The 18542-nt window shown below is 46.5% G+C and overlaps 2 protein-coding genes across 3 annotated transcripts; both read left to right on the top strand.

Moving 5' to 3' along the window:
• The first annotated feature begins 2956 nt into the window (after positions 1 to 2956).
• Positions 2957 to 5316, top strand: phospho1 (phosphoethanolamine/phosphocholine phosphatase 1). Of its 2 annotated transcripts, none has more exons than XM_068337130.1 (2): positions 2957 to 3096; positions 3920 to 5316. In XM_068337130.1, the coding sequence occupies exon 2, from the start codon at positions 3958 to 3960 to the stop codon at positions 4723 to 4725; it is 768 nt and encodes a 255-aa protein (XP_068193231.1). In that variant the 5' UTR covers positions 2957 to 3096; positions 3920 to 3957; the 3' UTR covers positions 4726 to 5316. The 2 variants fall into 2 exon arrangements, with proteins under 2 accessions (XP_068193231.1, XP_068193230.1); XM_068337129.1 differs by having other exon boundaries at positions 2967 to 3096; positions 3745 to 5316.
• A 2051-nt stretch (positions 5317 to 7367) lies between these two features.
• Positions 7368 to 15630, top strand: eftud2 (elongation factor Tu GTP binding domain containing 2). Its single transcript, XM_068336331.1, has 28 exons — positions 7368 to 7503; positions 8074 to 8189; positions 8296 to 8458; positions 8560 to 8638; positions 8754 to 8829; positions 8984 to 9049; positions 9127 to 9162; positions 9334 to 9424; positions 9521 to 9603; positions 9684 to 9850; positions 9932 to 10056; positions 10152 to 10215; positions 10330 to 10420; positions 10530 to 10665; positions 10811 to 10938; positions 11263 to 11456; positions 11532 to 11643; positions 11741 to 11881; positions 11969 to 12070; positions 12150 to 12232; positions 12321 to 12407; positions 13088 to 13214; positions 13410 to 13497; positions 13582 to 13700; positions 13949 to 14043; positions 14129 to 14282; positions 15213 to 15320; positions 15402 to 15630. Exons 2-28 carry the CDS (start codon positions 8085 to 8087, stop codon positions 15495 to 15497), a joined length of 2916 nt encoding a protein of 971 aa, XP_068192432.1. The 5' UTR covers positions 7368 to 7503; positions 8074 to 8084; the 3' UTR covers positions 15498 to 15630.
• Positions 15631 to 18542: the final 2912 nt, after the last annotated feature.

Genomic DNA, 18542 nt, shown 5'->3' with positions numbered 1-18542 from the left:
ATCTGGAATCGCACGGCAGGTGTGTGGTTGGATCGTGTGTGTGTGTGTGTGTTTGTGTGTGTCTGGTCACAGTGCTCTTGTACCAAAAGCTGCTTTTGCACCGAGCCCTGATGATGATGGTGATATCGTCTCCAGGGTTACCTGAGATGAACCCTTGCAGTAAAGCTAGCTCGCTACCGCTAACGCAGATTTTAATCTGAAGTGGTGAAGCTTCAAAGTTTAGGACGCCCCAATTATCCTGACATTTCTGTTGGTCTTAATAGCACCGCATTATCAGCCCCCCATCACCCACCACCCCCCTGTAGGGTTCTCTGCTGTGCTTTGGCGTTCTGCAGTACGGATCTTTGTCTGGTGTTTTTTATTTTTTATTTTTTTTAAGCCTTTCATTTACGTGTATTCTCTGCACTTTACTGCTACGTGGGCGAGGGAAGGGGGGGAATGGCGATGCATTACGGGAGCGAACGCAGCGGCGGCTGCGTGGGAATGGCTGATGGCGAATTATTAGAGTGGATGGGGTTTTTTGTTTTTTTTTGTTTTGTTTTTAGGCAAGGAAAGGAGGAGAATCCCAAGTGGAGGTGGGTAGAATGGAAGGAACCATAGCTGACGAAGGAAATTCGATTTCTTTATTCAAGTAAGCGAATGAATTTTAAATAAAATTTTCTCTCGATAGAAATTTTTTTCTACTTTTTTTGCACCAGGATGGACCTTCCCCTCAAAATTAAAGCGATGTTCCCTCGCGCTTTGGCGACCTTCTACTAACCCCTCCAAGCTACGTCTGAAATTTTTTATTTTTTATTATTTCCCCCGATTCGTCATGTTTTTGTTTTTTCGCAATTCGCTAAAAGATTCTCCTCCTCCTTTCTTTGTTATATAGAATGCACTTTCTACTAAAATCCTCGGCTAGTTGAGAAAAAAAATAACATGTATGTTTAAAGATGTTTTAAAAAAAATCAATATACTATTTCCCCCCTTTGTATTTTTAACCACTTAATGTAGCAATTTGTATTTTATTATTGTATCTGGTACAAAATGTGCAGCTTTATAATGTCCCCGTTTTGTCTTTTTTTTTTTTTTTTTTTTGTATGTTATTTGGCGATTTTGGGGGATAAGTGGAAAAAAGTTGGGCCTTTTTTTGATATTGTACATTTAACTGACTGCTAACTTTAAGAAGTAAAAACAAGTAGCCATGATTATCACCTGTTTGTGAGCCTCCTCTTCTTTGAAGGCTGCTCTTTTTCTCTGAACAGCTGACGGTTCAAAATGTAGAACAGCGAGCATAACAAGCCTAGCGGGTCAGAGGTCGCATAGAAAACCTGAATTCCTGTTCCAGCCAGACAGGTTTGATCGAATTCAGAGCTTCTATTTATGAGTCACCGGGTTCAGTTTGCGACACGTGAGTTGAAGCACCAGACTTGTTTTTTTTTTGCTTTGTTTTTTTTTTGCTTTTTCAAGCTCGTTTTCATTGGGAGGTCCTCTTCTCTGGCTTCACTTCCTGTTCCAGTCATGTGACCCGTTTGTCTGACCAAGCCTTTCCAAGGAGAGTTCATGTTTGATGGCAGCGCAGGCTTTGACTTTGACCCCCAGTTACCTCAGGCGAGGAGTCTCTTTGGGTCAAGTGGTGTGTGTGTGTTCTCTGTTTTTATCCATTTCATAATTTATAATAAAAGTAGAACAACTATTACCAAAAAAAAATCATAAAAATAATCTGAATTGAAAGATCTGAGACTCAGATTTTAGTTAACCTTGATCTTAACAAATCCCTAATTAAAAATCATAATTTCCTCTGAGATTAATAAAGTATATATCTGAATAATCGTACTGAAAACAGGAACCTTGTGGAAAAACGCGAGTTCTTGATGAAGCCGTTCACCGTCGTTGCTGGAGTGCCTCCAGAAAAACGTTGTGTGCCCTCCATCACCACGGGAGGCTTTTTAAAGCGGCTCACCAGTGAGTCATGAGAGAGCTGAGTGGGGCAAAGGATGGAGGCAAGTGTGAGTGAGTCAGCGCTGATGAGTGGGCGGGCAGGTACCGAGGCTCACTTCAGCAGCGGGGCAGATAATAAGCCGTCGGTGCATCTGCATCCCTGTTTGGGTTTGGAAATAGTCAGCAGCACCTCAGCTGCTAAGCATTATGGTTTGTGTGTGTGTGTGTGGGGGGGGTGTCTGTCAGCAGGAAGATAAGAAGAGGCCATCACCCAGTGTTATGGGGGGTGGGGGGGCGGAAGGGGTATTATCTGCTGTGACACTTGTGCAGTTCACTAATCATCTGGAAAATACAGTCAGAAAAACAAGCAGCCAAAAATAATCAGTTCCTTGTTATGACGTCATCCAGAAAGCAGCTGTTGTCAGGGTAACAGAAAGAGGGGGGGGTTCTGATATTTTTTTTAATTTCTGCATAATCACATCACGTGACTTTTTAAGCAATAGAAAGACCCGCTCCATGATGTTAGGGCTCCATTTTTGATGCCTAATAATAAGTTTTATGTTTTGCGAACAAACACCAGAACAGGAAGTCCCGCCTCCTCAGCTTGTTTTCAGTTACGTCACGACGGCACGAGACCCGAGCCGTCTCCTATTTTACTGCTGATTAGTCCTCGTTTCCTGTCTCAGACTGCGGGTCAAAGGTCAAACACGTTAAACGCTTTCATAACATCTTTAACTGCTCCTGGAACAGTTTGGAATGTCCCGTGGATATTAAATCCACCAGGGGTTTTGGTTTTTTGGGGGGTTTTTTTGTTAGTATAAATAAAGTTTCCCAACTCGAATTTTGAAAGTAACCTGTGAACAAATAAATAAAAACAAACAAACAAACAAATGACTGTATTTACAGCGTGAGGCTTCAGTTCCTCCCACGTCCACAACCCCCCCCCCGCCCCCCCGTGTTTCTTTCTCTCCAACTTCGCTCGAAAACACTCGTGAACGCGCTTTGTAGGCTGATATTAAAGGGGCGGGGCTTCCCTGCGCGGCCACGTCCACGCGGCTTTGATGTGGATCCGTCTGGTATAAAAGAGCCGCATCCCTCCGGCTGCCCGGTTACACTCCGGGACCGGGATCGAAGCGAACCGAACCTTCAACGGAGAGATCGGAACCGGAGACGGTAATGATTAATTTTCCTAATAATCGATCAGAAATTGCTGATCCACTCGTGCGTCTTGTTGCGATGTTATTTTTGACAGATTAGTTGAGCAATCTTTAAGGGGGGAAAAGTTGACCAACCAACAAGATTTTTATTGTTTCCCAGACAAATTTAAATGTGATAAATGCGATTTTATCCTGATGACGTGTCTGCTGTGGTCGAGTGAGCTCGTTTTTGTTTTTGTGTTTGTTTGTTTTTGTTTTTGTTTTTGTTTTTACTCATCCAATCAGCTGATCGCTCCACCTTGACAATAACATCAGAAACAAAAGTCTCCGAGCCGCTGCTGAAGGCTGCGGTTGCGCTCATCCGCTGACGCAATTCTCCTTGTTTATATCCCCCACACGCAGGCAACAACACACACACACACACACACACACACACAAAAGAAAAAAATTATTGAAGCGCAACATTCTGATCAGTTCTGCTCGCTTGCTTGTAGGATCTGCATGGAGAAGAGGCGACATGACCCCCCCCCCCCACACACACACACACACACACACACACTCACACACACACACACACACAGCTTTTTAGTGGATGTTGCTTCTTCTGGCTTTTTTTTTTAATTTCTAAGATGTTTTAAATTTATAATCCTGTCCTTTTCCCCAGAAAGCCGTACCCCCCCACCCTCTCTCCTCCCCCTCCCCTCACCTCCTTGCGTGGGACGCATCAGAAGCACACATGTGGAGATTTGATGCCGCTTTGGCCACAGTAAAGGTGTGGCGTTAGTCAGTCATGGGGGATTCTTTCTTCAACTGCTGTTATGTCCCCCCTCATCCCCCAGGCGAGGGGGAGCACCCGCGGTCCCGACACGCAGACATCATGGCCTCCCAGTCGGCGCACATCTCCCCCAACAAGCGCTTCCTCATCTTCTTTGACTTTGACGAGACCATCGTGGACGAAACCAGCGATGACATGGTGGTGCAGGTGGCCCCCGGGCAGCACCTCCCCGGGTGGCTGAAGGACACCTACCAGCCGGGGCGCTACAACGAGTACATGCAGCGCGTCCTGGCCTTCCTGGCGGAGCAGGGCGTCACCGAGAGCGACATGCGTAACGTGATGGAGAAGCTCCCCGCCACCCCCGGGATGCTCAACCTGTTCCAGTTCCTCCGCACCCGCTCGCTGCAGGACTTTGAGGTGGTTCTGGTGTCGGACGCCAACACCTTCTTCATCGAGTCGTGGCTGCGGCGGGCGGGGGTCCGCCAGCTCTTCCACCGGATCTTCACCAACCCGGCCACCTTCAACAGAGACGGCAGGCTGGTGATGCGGCCCTTCCACTCCCACAACTGCCCCCGGTGTCCGGATAACCTGTGCAAGCAGGTGGTGGTGAGGGACTACGTGGGCCGCAGGACGCAGGAGAGGGGCCGGCCCTACCAGAGGGTCTTCTACGTGGGGGACGGAGCCAACGACTTCTGCCCGGCGCTCGCCCTTGGATCCCGCGACGTGGTTTTCCCAAGGAGAGATTTCCCCATGCACAAGCTGATCACCGAGACCCACGAGTCCATGCCTGGGGAGTTCAAGGCCGTCACGGTCCCGTGGGTCACCGCGGACGAGGTGGTGCAGCGGCTGAAGAAGCTGGTGGTGGAATAAAGAAGGAGGGGGGGGGGATAGGGGGCAGGATGGAAGGGCCAGTTGACGTTTTTACTCATGTTCTCAGGTAGAAAAACGGCCCAGAGGCAATAAAATGTTTGATCAACCAGGTGAACCTGATGGTCCATGTGACCCCAGAGGCCCCTCCCACACAGAACAGGTTAATGTTCACGTGTCAGAGGGGTCATGCGTGTTTTTGTTCTAATAAATAAGGTTTAAGGGTCTTTACTTCACGGGTGTCCTTCAGCCGGACACGTGCGGGTCTTTGCGGGTCGTTTTAATTTCAGTATTTTAAATGTTAACAGTTTTGTCTACCTGGCTGCTTTAAAAGAATAATAACACCACTAAGTGTGTTTCCTCTCAAAAATGCACTTTTTTTTTTGTCAATTTATAGCCTCAATAAATCAAATCAGACTCCCTGCCATCAGGTGGGAGTGGACATTTTAAAGATTTATATCAATATGCTCCTCAGAGAATATATGTCTTATTTAGAAATGTCTGACTGTATGTGTTGTGTGTTTTCTGTGTGGGTCAGGCCCACTGAATAAAATGTTGACACCAGCAGGAATTAAAGCCATCAACTGAAACAGCTGCCTGCGTCTCATTTCATCATCAAGTCCTCATCCACGGGCACGTGAGCCGTTTCCCAATCATCCCCCTGATATCATTCATGCAGCCGCGGCCCAGAAAGGCCTCTTTATGTGTGATATATGCTTCACTTCTCTGAAGGGTTAGGCAAATATTAACCCTAGTAAACAGGCCAGGCATACCACATAGATCAACCCTGCACGTGTTGACAGAGGGCTGAGGCAACAGTAGATCAATAAGCTTTGAAAACAACAATTGGGCAATAAGTATCGCCAAAGGTGACAGATATGCTCATATATACATACATATATATATATATATATAAAGTACTTTTAAGTAAAATAATCAATACAACTTTGTAGAAATTCAGCAAAAATATTTCTTGAAGTACCAAAGTATTATCGTCAGATTTAACTTAAAGTGCCATATGTTGGAATACTCGTTGTGCACAAAGGTATATTTAAGAATATTTTGTGTGCTTAAAATAAATATAGTTTTAACTATAGCAACTGTAAGTTTGTGCTTTGGGAATGTACAACACACCAGTTACGTGGCATAATTTACAGCATTCTTTCAAGTCATCTGCTGGTTAAATTTGTCTTTTCATGAGTAAAAAACGCTTAAAATTTATATTTAGTGTCAACAGTATTCAAGCGCACATTAATTGATCTAAACATTAAAATACTTAATTAAATAATTTAATCAATTTTCTTTTTTTAAAAAAAACAACTGCAACTTTATCTACCCAGATACACACAGATTAATTGCGGGGAGAAGTTCTTTATTAGTTCTTTATGTTCGGGCATTTTTCATCAGAACTTGACGGCTGTTCACTTGAACGACTCTCCAGCGCCTCCCAGTGGTTGTAGCGCGTAACGACAGCTGTTGTCATCAACCAGTGAGTGGATAGATAGATAGATAGATAGATAGATAGATAGATAGATAGATAGATAGATAGATAGATAGATAGATAGATAGATAGATACTTTATTAATCCCGGAGGAAATTGCATATATCCACTGCTCAGGCATTACTTAACAAATAATACTGGACTTAACAAATAATACTGGAAATTACTGGATGTCTATATCATAATACTGGATGTCTATATCAGCTCAATGGTAAAGTTGATTTAGATATTTTACAACACTGTGAAGCAGTGCAAATGTGAGGAAAAAAACATATACTGTATATAGATATTCCAAAGAAAGCTTGTGAACGACAACGCAAACATTGACAATGATAGAAAAAGATCTGCTTTACACTTTCAAGGACACCTAACAGCAAACCAAGTACAAATAACCAGTCCTATGAAGATGTCTTTTAAGTTCACCAGAGCAGAAAAAGAAGAAAAATAAATTTCTATTTTGATTTTTAGATACACGCAAAGGATTTGAAAATGTACTACAGCATTGTGTCAATATCAAATTTAAATACGAAACCTAACCCATTAAATTAGAAATAACAAGAACAAAAACATTTATAAATAGAGATGTTACTCAAATTTGAGTGTATTTTATATCAGCTTTTATTTTCCAGGAAACCTGTCATCACAAAATTGTTCTCAGAAATTAAAACATATGTATTAGTGATTGAGAATACATAAGCAAACGAGTTTCCACATAAAATTACCTGACAAATGATTGATATATGAAATCGGATATTAAAATTTAGTATACAATTTCCTCCGGGATTAATAAAGTATCTATCTATCTATCTATCTATCTATCTATCTATCTATCTATCTATCTATCTATCTATCTATCTATCTATCTATCTATCTATCTATCTATCTATCTATCTATCTATCTATCTATCTATCTATCTATCTATCTATCTATCTATCTATCTATCTATCTATCTATCTATCTATCTATCTATCTATCTATCTATCTATCTATCTATCTATCTATCTATCTATCTATCTATCTATCTATCTATCTATCTATCTATCTATCTATCTATCTATCCTTATAATGCTTGAAAGTGCAATGCTGCGATGCTGCCTCTTGGGGCAACAGTGAGAAAAAATGTTAATTTTTACCCAGGAATTAATAGAAGAAGAAAGGCGGAAGTTGTAACTCGGGCGCATGGCGCTTTTTGGATAATTATTTATCTTCTGAAAACGCATTGTGGTTTTAATTTAGTTGTGGCGATAGTATTTATTGTTTTCATTAAAACGGGATACAGGTATGTTGGTTCTGCGGCCGATGACTTTAACTTTACCTCCGTTAACTACACACTAGCTAAATGCTAAACGTAATCCAAACGTCGTCTGGTGTCATTCATTTCTTTACACGTTAGCTGTTAGCATGCTAGTTTTTGTCGGTAATGACATTACAACCAAAAGAAAAGGAGAGATTAAAAATCAAAGAGAACTTCTCAGTTGGAAAAAAAAAAAAGAAATAGTTTAGAGTCAGAATATTCAGGTTGGACAAAAAGCTAATTAAGTTACTGCTACGTGTTATGCTGCATGCAGAGCTAGCTTTGGTTTTAGTGGCGATATCAAGCTTCTGTTAACCTTTAATTAATGTTATTGTGGAATAACAATAACAAACAACAAGCAAAGCCGAGATTTTATCTGATATACACATATAATCGTATGTATTATTAATATGCTATGTATTACTGTGTTATTTCTCTTTGTTGTTGGGCGTGTAAATTGATAAAAGTTAACGTGTTGATTTTGGATTGACATGGGTTCTACAATTGAATTAAAGCCAGTGAAATATTAATGTTCATTAACAAATTGTTTTTCAGTTCTCTGTAAGATGGAGGCTGATCTGTATGACGAGTTTGGGAACTACATCGGTCCAGAGCTGGACTCTGATGATGATGACGACGACCTGGATGCTGAGGACAGAGATGTCGATGAGGTTCTGCTCAGTTCCTTATGACCAAGTAGCATTTGAGTTTAGTTGCATTTATTTATTTTACGAGTTTGTGCACACCTGTTGAGGTATGAACTCTCTGCTATTCCAGGGCGATGAAGATGATGACGATGAGCCTGCCGATGCTGATGACGATGTCCCGGGTATGGAAGTTGTCTTGCATGAAGACAAGAAGTACTACCCGACAGCAGAAGAGGTTTACGGTCCGGAGGTGGAAACCATTGTCCAAGAGGAAGACACACAACCTCTCACAGGTTGGTCACGATGAAGAATGCAGCCTGTATTTCTAGATTTGTGTCTGTGTCTAATGGATTATGTTGAGATAAGCACACATACAAGTGTTTTCCCTCCACAGAGCCAATCATCAAGCCTGTGAAGCACAGGCAGTTCACCCTGATGGAGCAGGAGTTACCCTCCACTGTTTATGACATGGAGTAAGTCTGAACGATTTTAATGCACGCAGTTTGTTTGTTTTTTTAATCTGTAAAAGCAAACGTCATGTCTGTTTGCTGCGCATCTTTGAAGAAATTTTCCTCATTTGTCTTGCAGATTCCTTGCAGACCTGATGGACGGTCCTGAGCTGATCCGTAACGTCACCCTTTGTGGTCATCTTCACCACGGAAAGGTTGGAACCTGTTTTTTGACTGTTTCTGCTTCAGTTCTTCCTTTAGCCTCGTGTTTCTAGTCAGGGCTCTGCTGCAGTGTTCATTCAGAGATGATGTTTTAGCATCTATGCTAATAACATGACTGGATTGAAGTACTTTGCTTTTTCCCATCAGACCTGTTTTGTGGACTGCCTGATTGAACAAACGCATCCCGAAATCAGGAAGAGAGACGACGTGGACGTGAGTGTGGACTTTGATACTAAACACATGGTTGTAGTTCTTAACTCATCAGACTGACGGGACTTCTTCTCTTTCAGCTCCGATACACTGACATCCTCTTCACAGAACAGGAGGTGAGTGGTTTGAATGAATAACAACACTAATAACATACATTAGATTGCAGAATACTTTCAGTACTTGACTGAGTCTGCTCAGGATCCTTGATGATCATTCCGTTTTTAAAATTATAGAATTATGTTTCCTTTGTTGTCTCTGTCATTTCTGTCCTGTGTTCTTTTCCGTAGAGAGGAGTCGGTATCAAGAGTACTCCTGTCACAATGGTCCTTCCTGACTCCAGAGGCAAATCCTACCTATTCAACATCATGGATACACCAGGTACTGCATGTCAGCTGGATGCTTCATTACCTGAATCTATGTTTTGATGCCAAATATCTCTGAGACATTTAAAACCTTGTGTGTTTCCGTTTAAAGGCCACGTGAACTTCTCTGACGAGGTCACATCCAGCATCCGGATCTCGGACGGTGTTGTTCTCTTTATCGACGCGGCCGAAGGAGTAAGTCCCATCTTTTATTTCATGTGTTTTTATTCTTTAGATATAACTCAACACATAAACCGTCTTTCATTTCCACCCAGGTGATGCTGAACACGGAGCGTCTGATCAAACACGCCGTTCAGGAGCGTATGGCCATCACCATCTGCATCAACAAGGTGGACCGGCTCATCGTGGAGCTCAAACTGCCACCAACGGACGCTTATTATAAACTCCGCCATATCGTGGATGAGGTCAACGGTTTGCTCAGGTAGCGCTTGAGGTTGTGAAAACCTTCACAAAGATTCCCACCTTTAGCTCAAAACCTCCTGATCTTCTCCGTCCTCCTCAGCACGTACTCCACCGATGAGAACTTGGTCGTGTCTCCTCTCCTCGGAAACGTCTGCTTTGCCAGTTCTCAGTACAGCATCTGCTTCACCCTGGGGTCCTTCGCAAAGATCTACTCAGACACCTACGGTAGGATCCTCATCACCGCACGCTCCCATGAACGACCAGTTAATGCGTTTCTCCTCTCTAACGACGTCTTATCTCACCCCCGTTTGTGTTTTCAGGAGACATCAACTATAATGAGTTTGCCAAGAGGCTTTGGGGAGACATTTACTTCAACCCTAAAACGTGATTAACTCTTTTTTTTTTTAAATTTAGCGTGATGTTATTAATTCAGATTAACCTTTCGTCCTCTCTGAGCACATCTCATGTTGTCTCTTTTTTTTTTTCCTCTCTTTTTAGCCGCAAGTTCACAAAGAAAGCACCCAGCAGTAATTCTCAGCGCAGCTTTGTAGAATTCGTCCTGGAGCCGCTCTACAAGATCCTCTCACAGGTTTAACGCGACGAGTTCTTGTAGCTTAGAACCTTCCAGCCCCATCAGGTCCCGGCTTTGCTGCAGACTCCGGTGTGTTAATCCCCACCCAAATCCTCTGTGCTCGTAGGTGGTTGGAGACGTGGACACGTCTCTCCCCCGGGTCCTGGATGAGCTGGGAATCCATCTGACCAAAGAGGAGCTGAAGCTGAACATCAGACCCCTGCTGAGGCTGGTCTGTAATCGCTTCTTTGGAGAGTTCACTGGTATGACGCCGTTTTATCCATTTACTTCCTGTGTTTAATGTCCTTTTAAATAAAGATTTTTTTTGTGTGTGATAATAATATTCTCTCTCCTCATGACAGTTTGAATCTGAAATGATTTTTCTAAACATGTAAACTTTTCCTGCAGGCTTTGTAGACATGTGTGTCCAACACATCCCTTCACCACAAGAGGGCGCTAGGACCAAGATAGAGCACACCTACACAGGAGGACTGGACTCGGACCTGGGGGAGGCCATGGCAGAATGTGACCCTGATGTGAGTACAACAGATGAAGGAGCCTCCTCTTCATCAGCAGGTAGCTGCAGTCGGTTTCCAGCAGTGTAGGAGTTCCGTCCCATTTTTCCAGGGATTCTCACAAATGAAGCCAACAGGCTGTTCTAATCGGCTTGAGATGAACGAGATGTTTCCTAAACCACTTGAGGAGAATGTCAGACATACAGAAGAGTTTTCCGAGTTCCATTTTAAACTGGTTTGTGTTTCATCCAAAGGGAAAGAACAAAACGTTCCAGAGCTCAGATTTTCCCGCTTTATTTTCCTCTCATCCTTGTTTCCGTCTCGCCTCGTGTCTCCGGCCTTCAGGGTCCTCTGATGTGCCACACGACGAAGATGTACAGCACCGAAGACGGTGTTCAGTTCCACGCTTTCGGCAGGGTTCTGAGCGGGACCATCCAGGCGGGCCAACCCGTCAAGGTGTTAGGAGAGAACTACACCCTGGAGGACGAGGAGGACTCCCAGATCTGCACCGTTGGACGTCTCTGGATTTCAGTCGCCAGGTAAGTCACTGCGATCTGCCGTCACGGGTTTTGCTAAATCGGGTTTTGATTTCACCGTCCATTCCAAATTTTTAGATACCAGGTTGAAGTGAACCGAGTGCCTGCCGGGAACTGGGTGCTCATCGAAGGTTGCGACCAACCGATCGTGAAGACCGCCACGATCACAGAACCCAGAGGGAACGAAGAGGTGAGGACGTGGAAAGTCCTCAAGAATATTTTAAAAGAGAACAACATAACTTCATGTTTTTTTTTAAACAAAGAAAATGTTTTATTCCCTCTAACAGGCTCAGATTTTCAGGCCGCTTAAGTTCAACACAGCGTCAGTTATAAAGATCGCCGTGGAGCCCGTCAACCCATCGGAGCTCCCGAAAATGTTAGACGGACTGAGGAAGGTCAACAAGAGCTACCCGTCCCTCACCACAAAGGTACGTCACACAGCGCCCCCTTGAGGACGGTGTTTGAACTAAAAGTCACATATTTACACCTCAGAATAAATGAATGAACGTCTTCAGGTGGAGGAGTCTGGAGAACACGTCATCTTAGGGACGGGAGAGCTCTACCTGGACTGCGTCATGCACGATCTACGCAAGATGTACTCGGAGATCGACATTAAAGTAATCGGATTACTGACTCAATATTTAAAGGCTTTAGTCCAGCGTTCCTTCTCTCGCTCACACACGTCTTGGTCTGCAGGTCGCCGACCCCGTCGTGACCTTCTGCGAAACCGTGGTGGAGACGTCGTCGCTCAAGTGTTTCGCCGAAACGCCCAACAAGAAGTGCGTAAGGGAGAAACAAACGGCCGATCGATCACCGCTGTGCCTCTTGTCCACCTATTGATCGACAGTTCTGTGATGTGATTGGCAGGAATAAGATCACCATGATCGCCGAGCCGCTGGAGAAGGGGCTGGCGGAGGACATCGAGAACGAGGTGGTGCAGATCACGTGGAACCGGTACGTAGGGTTTTACCGTGATGAATGAAACGCTACGGCGACACGTCGGGAGTCGCCCCCGCCGATCATCCGTCATCATTATTCACCTGCCGGAGATGAACGAGCGCCACGTGAGGCCGAGGAATTAAATCCTCTAATTAAATTCTCTCGTTGAAGAAGGTAAAGAGGCAGAGAAGCACCCAGAGCTGAAATATTCACTTCACAATCCAGATATTTAATTTGGAGGTCATTCCAGAGGTTCATTTTCTCCTGATGACTGCAGACGAGGCGCGTTCGCTCTGACGCTCCTGTCATCAATTTTAATTTCCAGCGGTGACAAACCTGCTGCTGCGCGTCGATACCAGCGTCTACGTCTAGCGATCTCTCGTACGTCGCTATAGTGACGCATAAAGTCCCTCCCCTGCGTATTAATCAGCTGACTTGCGGTTATTTGGTCGCTCGCGCGTGCGTTTCTCCCGTCTCGGTGTGAGTTCTCCTGGAGACGGACGGCGTTCATCTGTCAGGCCATCTGGACCCGCCCGGAGAAGGGATGCACTTCACACACCATTAAACCAAACCTTCGCACTCCCTCCTCTTCCATTAACCCCTCTGTGTGCCCCCCCCCCCACAAAGAACAACCAATCACCTTAATGTTCTGTCGCGCTCAAGCCGGTTTTAAACCTGCTGTTTCCTCGGCGCAGGAAGAAGCTGGGAGAGTTTTTCCAGACGAAGTACGACTGGGATCTGCTGGCGGCCCGGTCCATCTGGGCCTTCGGACCCGACACCACCGGACCCAACATCCTGGTGGACGACACGCTGCCCTCCGAGGTGAGAGACGCACCAATCAGACGAGCCGATCGGGGCTAAAGACAAACGTTCACCTCCCCCCAGGTCGCCTGGAGGTCGACCGCTCGCACCGATTGGTGGACGCTGATGAAGCTCAAACTGCTTTCATGAGCGCCCCGTCCCATCATGACGGTTTTAAGTGCTAACCCCCCCACCCCACCCCTTTTTGGTCTGCAGGTGGACAAGGCGCTGCTGGGCTCGGTGAAAGACAGCATCGTTCAGGGCTTCCAGTGGGGGGCCAGGGAGGGGCCACTGTGCGATGAACGTAAGTTTGAACGTCTCTTGACACGCCCCCCCCCCCGGCCTTCAGGTGATATTCACCCCCCTCCCATCTCTCTGCCACCTTCAGCCATCAGGAACGTCAAGTTTAAGATCCTGGACGCCGTCATCGCCCAAGAGCCGCTGCACAGAGGGGGGGGCCAGGTCATCCCTACAGCCAGGAGGGTGGTGTACTCCGCCTTCCTCATGGTGAGACCCCCCCCACCTCCATCCATTTCCTCCTCACCCCCCTTTCCTTTCCATCCTGGTTCCATTACTCTGATTAGTCTGGATTTTGCTGACACGCCTTTTATTTAATTGTGTTCTGATAATTTTCCTCCATCAGTTTTGGCTTCTTTCCTCGTCTCTTTTGGCGCTTTCACCGCTCCTATCATAAATCCACTGGTCAAATGCACCTCCCTTCCTCTAATGTGCCCCCCCCCCCCCTGCCTTCACAGGCCACTCCAAGGTTGATGGAGCCGTATTACTTCGTGGAGGTCCAGGCCCCGGCTGACTGTGTGTCTGCTGTGTACACGGTGCTGGCTCGGAGGAGGTGTGTTTCTGTAGACTCAGCATGAATGCAGTTGATGTCGTCTGAGTGGAACTTTAAAACGCTGTTTTTTTATCCCCCCCCCCAGGGGCCATGTCACCCAGGACGCCCCCATCCCCGGCTCTCCTCTCTACACCATCAAGGCCTTCATCCCCGCCATCGACTCCTTCGGCTTCGAGACGGACCTGCGCACTCACACGCAAGGCCAGGCCTTCGCCCTGTCCGTGTTCCACCACTGGCAGGTCCGTTGTTTTTAGGGGGTGGCAGTGGAGGGGGGGGGGGGTTAGGACACCTTGGAGGGGTTATATCCCTCACATGGATCAGGAACGCCTCTATTCTCCCCCGTCGGAAGAGGAGGACAGGGAGCTCTTTGCTGAGTCTGCAAGCCCCGTGACACACACACACACACACACACTCACACACACACACACACACGTTCATCTACTCACACAAAGCAGTGGCAGCTGGAGCATCAGGGTGACTGAAGCTCTTCTGACGTGGAGACGAGTGAAGTGTGGAGTCAGGAGGTTGTTGGACGATGAGGTTGAGTCTGTAGTTTAATCTGATCACTGAGGACGGATGCTGAGAGTCCCCCCCCACCCCCGCCCCCCCACCGCGTAAACAGCAGCGCTTCATTCTCTAACTGATGGGCTCCCCCCCTCTAGGTGGAAGGAAGACGCCGGGCATGAATTATTCATCCATTTGTCCAAACACGGGAGGAAAATGAATCGCTGCTGCTCCTCGGGGACATTTCTGATATCTTTTTTTTTTTTTTTTTTTTTGCAGAACAGATTTTGTCGATCTTCACCGCGATGTCGTGCAGCGATGTGTCGTACGTTATCCGTCACCAAGTTGTGAGACAATGTTTGTTTTTCAGCTAAACAGGAGCTGAAAGATTTCCCTCTGGGATTACTCCTGAGTAAATCCTTATTTCTTTATCGCACGCTTCTGATGGGGGTGGGGGGGGAACCTTTTCCGTGGCTGGAACCACTAATTTACTCCACTCTGGTTTAGTTTCAACATTCCTACAAAAATCCTCTCCCCGAGGCGCAGTCAGCTCGCTGGTTGTAGCGAGGCTAAAATCCTCTAGGGGGCAGCGCACTTCCTGCAAAAGGTCACATCCATGGGTGTATTCCTCATTCCTCTTCCCTCGGTGTGATATTTCCCTCCAGATCGTCCCCGGCGACCCCCTGGACAAGAGCATCGTGATCCGACCCCTGGAGCCCCAGCCCGCCCCCCACCTGGCCAGGGAGTTCATGATCAAGACCCGAAGGCGCAAGGTGAGCTTCCTGTCCGCCCGGGGTGTCAGATGGCTTTTAGGGGAATTTCATTCTCACATCTTTAATTTCTTTTCTCCTCAGGGTCTGAGCGAAGACGTGAGCATCAGCAAGTTCTTCGACGATCCCATGTTGTTGGAGTTGGCCAAGCAGGACGTGGTTCTGAACTACCCGATGTAACAGCCGGCGCCGGCCGGAGTGTCCCCTTTTTTTTTTTTTACATGTACAAAATATTGTTTTGTAGAAAAACTCGGAAACTTTTTTTTTTCTTTTTCATTGATGTCTGAATAAAATCTGATGAAGCCCAGTCGGTATCCCGTCGTCTCGGAGTTGTGTGAAGTCGGGGGCTTGGGTTTGACGGTTTGAGTGATCGGTTTGTCGGTTCGGGACGCCGTGTGTGTGTGTGTGGGGGGGGGTGACTGATGGACGGGATGTCAGATGGACGGAGGCAGGCGGAGAGGAGCCCGAATCCGGGGTCATGTGACCAAAGAGGACAAAAAAAAAATAAAGAAGGGATGTCAGGGATGATGGAGGGATGACACTTAGAGTGCTGATGAGTTTTTATATGTGACAAGGCTGAACGGCGTTCAGATGAGTGACACCCCCCCCCATTCTGGAGCCAATAACCGTTCAGATAAAAAGGCTGATAGAAATGTTCTTGAAAGTCACTTATTTCTAAACAAACTTTTTTTATTAATTTCACTTAATTTTTTTTAGTCCTTAAGTCCTGATGTATTGGTTTATCAAGAACCAAACTTGCAGGAGCGTCTCCAGAGATCCTGTCTGCTCCAGAGATCCTCTCCGCTCCAGAGGTCCCACTCTGTTGTGATTTCCAGCCTCTGACGGATGAAGCCGTCAGCCTGACGGGGAGTGTTTGTTCGGTATTGAGCGGATAATCACTCCGAGGAGCAGAGTTTAACCGCTGGACGTAGGAGTCTCATCGCACCTGATGAAGACTGTGGTGTCTGAACGGCTCAGGCCTTCATCGCTCACGCCTGACACACACACACACACACACACACACACACACGATCCTGGAGGTGACAGATGTGGAAGGTAAATAAAAAGAAAAACGAGCCACTGTGACATTTTGACTGAATGTCAGTCCCGTCCTGGGAGGGGGGGTGGGGGGGTGGTGACTCCAGCTTATGTGTGTGTGTGTGTGTGGTGGGGGGGTTTCTGCGCCCAAAGGCGGAGGAAGAGGATGAAGAAGAGCTGGAGTGCCATTAGGAAGAGTGGCTATAATGACGCTCTTCATCAAGGTAAGGACGTGAGGGGGGCTTTTAGGGGTTTTGCCCCCCCACCCCCCTTGCCTCTGAAGGCCTTAATGTGATCCCCCCCTACATGTGTCACCTAAACGTGTTCAGAGGACACGGACACCCCCCCCCCCCATCCCTCCTCTCCGGCCCCTCGGGCGCTGAGACGGATGGCAGCCGGTCTGAACACGAGGCCCCGCGGCCCCCGGTACAATCTGTGGTCCCTGTGCTAAATATAGAAAAGAGCAGGAAGGGCTGGGGGGGTGGGGGGTGGGGGGGGGGCAATAGGTCAGGCCGTTTCTCCTGTTTCCTGTCAACCTCTCTCGCCTCTCGTCCACCTCATCCGTCCCCGTCGCCCCGCACCTACGCACCTCTCTGTCCGGCGTCTGTGACTCAATCACACTTGTCTCTTCCTGCTAGCATCACGAGGAGGGGGGGAGGATTAGGAGGAGGAGTGGGGGGGGGTGGGGGCAGGAAGAATCAGGGAATAGATGTGGGATAAAGTCGTGATGTAAAAAACAATCAAAGAGACATAAATGACCGCAAACGCATCGTCAGATCCACCAGCATCACATGGAGTCTGGGGGGGGGGGTCCAGTGACAATCTGAGGTCCATCAAGGTCGGAGCCGGGGGCCGACTCGCCATAAACCACGAGCGCATGACAGCGTGACTCCCGCGGCCCCCGAAGGGCCAACAATCCTGAATCACTCTCTAATCTCAGGGATCAGAGGATCTGGAGGTCGATCCGTCCCAGAGTTCTGCTCCCGGCCCGGTGGGGGGGGGTGGGGGGGGTCTTCAGAGGAACCATCAGGTCCAGCATTTAAAGAGTAGAACTAATGTTAATTTTCTAAACGTTCCGTCGCTCCCGGCGCGGCGCAGATTGAAACCAGGAAGCCGGTTTCCACCCGTTTCCTCTGCAGGACGACCTTTGACCTCTGTGGAATCAGAGACGAGGTCTAACGAAGGCTCCTCCGCGCTCCGGTTCCGAGGCGGTGAAGTCGTTCCTGTCACGGGTCGTCACGTCGTGTCACTTCCTTTCCCGTCCGACGGGCTGAACTCATCAAATCTGCCCTTTACCCGAACGTCACCGGCTCAACAAGAAGACCCGACATCCCAGGGCTTCATCAGCACATCGCCCATCCTCCTCCTCTTCCTCACCGCAAAATAAAGCTGTTTCTTCCCTGTTTATGTCAGTTATTCACAAACTATTTGATGGATTGTGGTGAAAGTTTCTGCAGGCTTGAACTTAATTAGAAACGACTGGAAATTTACGCTCCAACAAAAGCCTTTGTGGTTTTATTTGTTGTCTGTCCCATTTTCTTTTACACGTCACGTAGAGCACTTAAACGCCTCGGAAATAAGATTTCCTTACTCTTTATTTCTCGCATATTAAACTGCAACCAGTTCAGGCACTTCTTGTAGTGATTGTGTATTTTTAAGTACTGCAAGACCCATAAAAATATTTAATAATGGTCTCACACTGACCGATTTGTTGAGGTCTGATTTTGTGGAATCCAACACCACAGCTGGGTCTGAATGCTGCGTTCACTGACATAGTAAATTTAAGGACTTTAAATGTTTATTACTCAGAGGAAAGCTATGAATAGCCATGATAATAATAATAATAATAATAATAATAATAATAATAATAATAATAATAATAATAATAATAATAATAGTAAAATAAATAAAGAATAATTTTGTGTTCTATTACAGTAATTTATTATTCTTTATTTTCCCTCTCCTTTTTGCGTGTTTTGCGAAGTTCTTTTTCAAAAATCGATTTATGATCGCATTTAAAACGCGTAAAAGGTTTATTCATGGAGCGTGGATGTGAGAGTAAAAGCGATAAAACGACGCGTTTTGATAAAAATAGCCCTAATTGCCCTTTCCGGGAGGCAGATGCTTGCGGACCCGATGTGCGTGTGTGACCTGTCGGGGGCGCGCACTGTCAAAGACGCGAGCGCG

This window comes from Antennarius striatus, chromosome 16, assembly GCF_040054535.1.
Source record: "Antennarius striatus isolate MH-2024 chromosome 16, ASM4005453v1, whole genome shotgun sequence".
Lineage (NCBI taxonomy): Eukaryota > Metazoa > Chordata > Actinopteri > Lophiiformes > Antennariidae > Antennarius > Antennarius striatus.
The sequence above is the reverse complement of the archived record's forward strand: the minus strand, read 5'-3'. Positions and strand labels throughout refer to the sequence as shown.

Excerpts from the sequence above, each read along its gene's own strand:
- phospho1 (XM_068337129.1), top strand. The coding sequence starts at position 3,871 with ATGGGGGATTCTTTCTTCAACTGCTGTTATGTCCCCCCTCATCCCCCA.
- eftud2 (XM_068336331.1), top strand. The coding sequence starts at position 8,085 with ATGGAGGCTGATCTGTATGACGAGTTTGGGAACTACATCGGTCCAGAG. Across the intron at positions 8,190-8,295 it reads AGGACAGAGATGTCGATGAG|GGCGATGAAGATGATGACGA; the intron begins GTTCTGCTCAGT and ends CTGCTATTCCAG. Across the intron at positions 11,644-11,740 it reads AACCCAGAGGGAACGAAGAG|GCTCAGATTTTCAGGCCGCT; the intron begins GTGAGGACGTGG and ends TCCCTCTAACAG.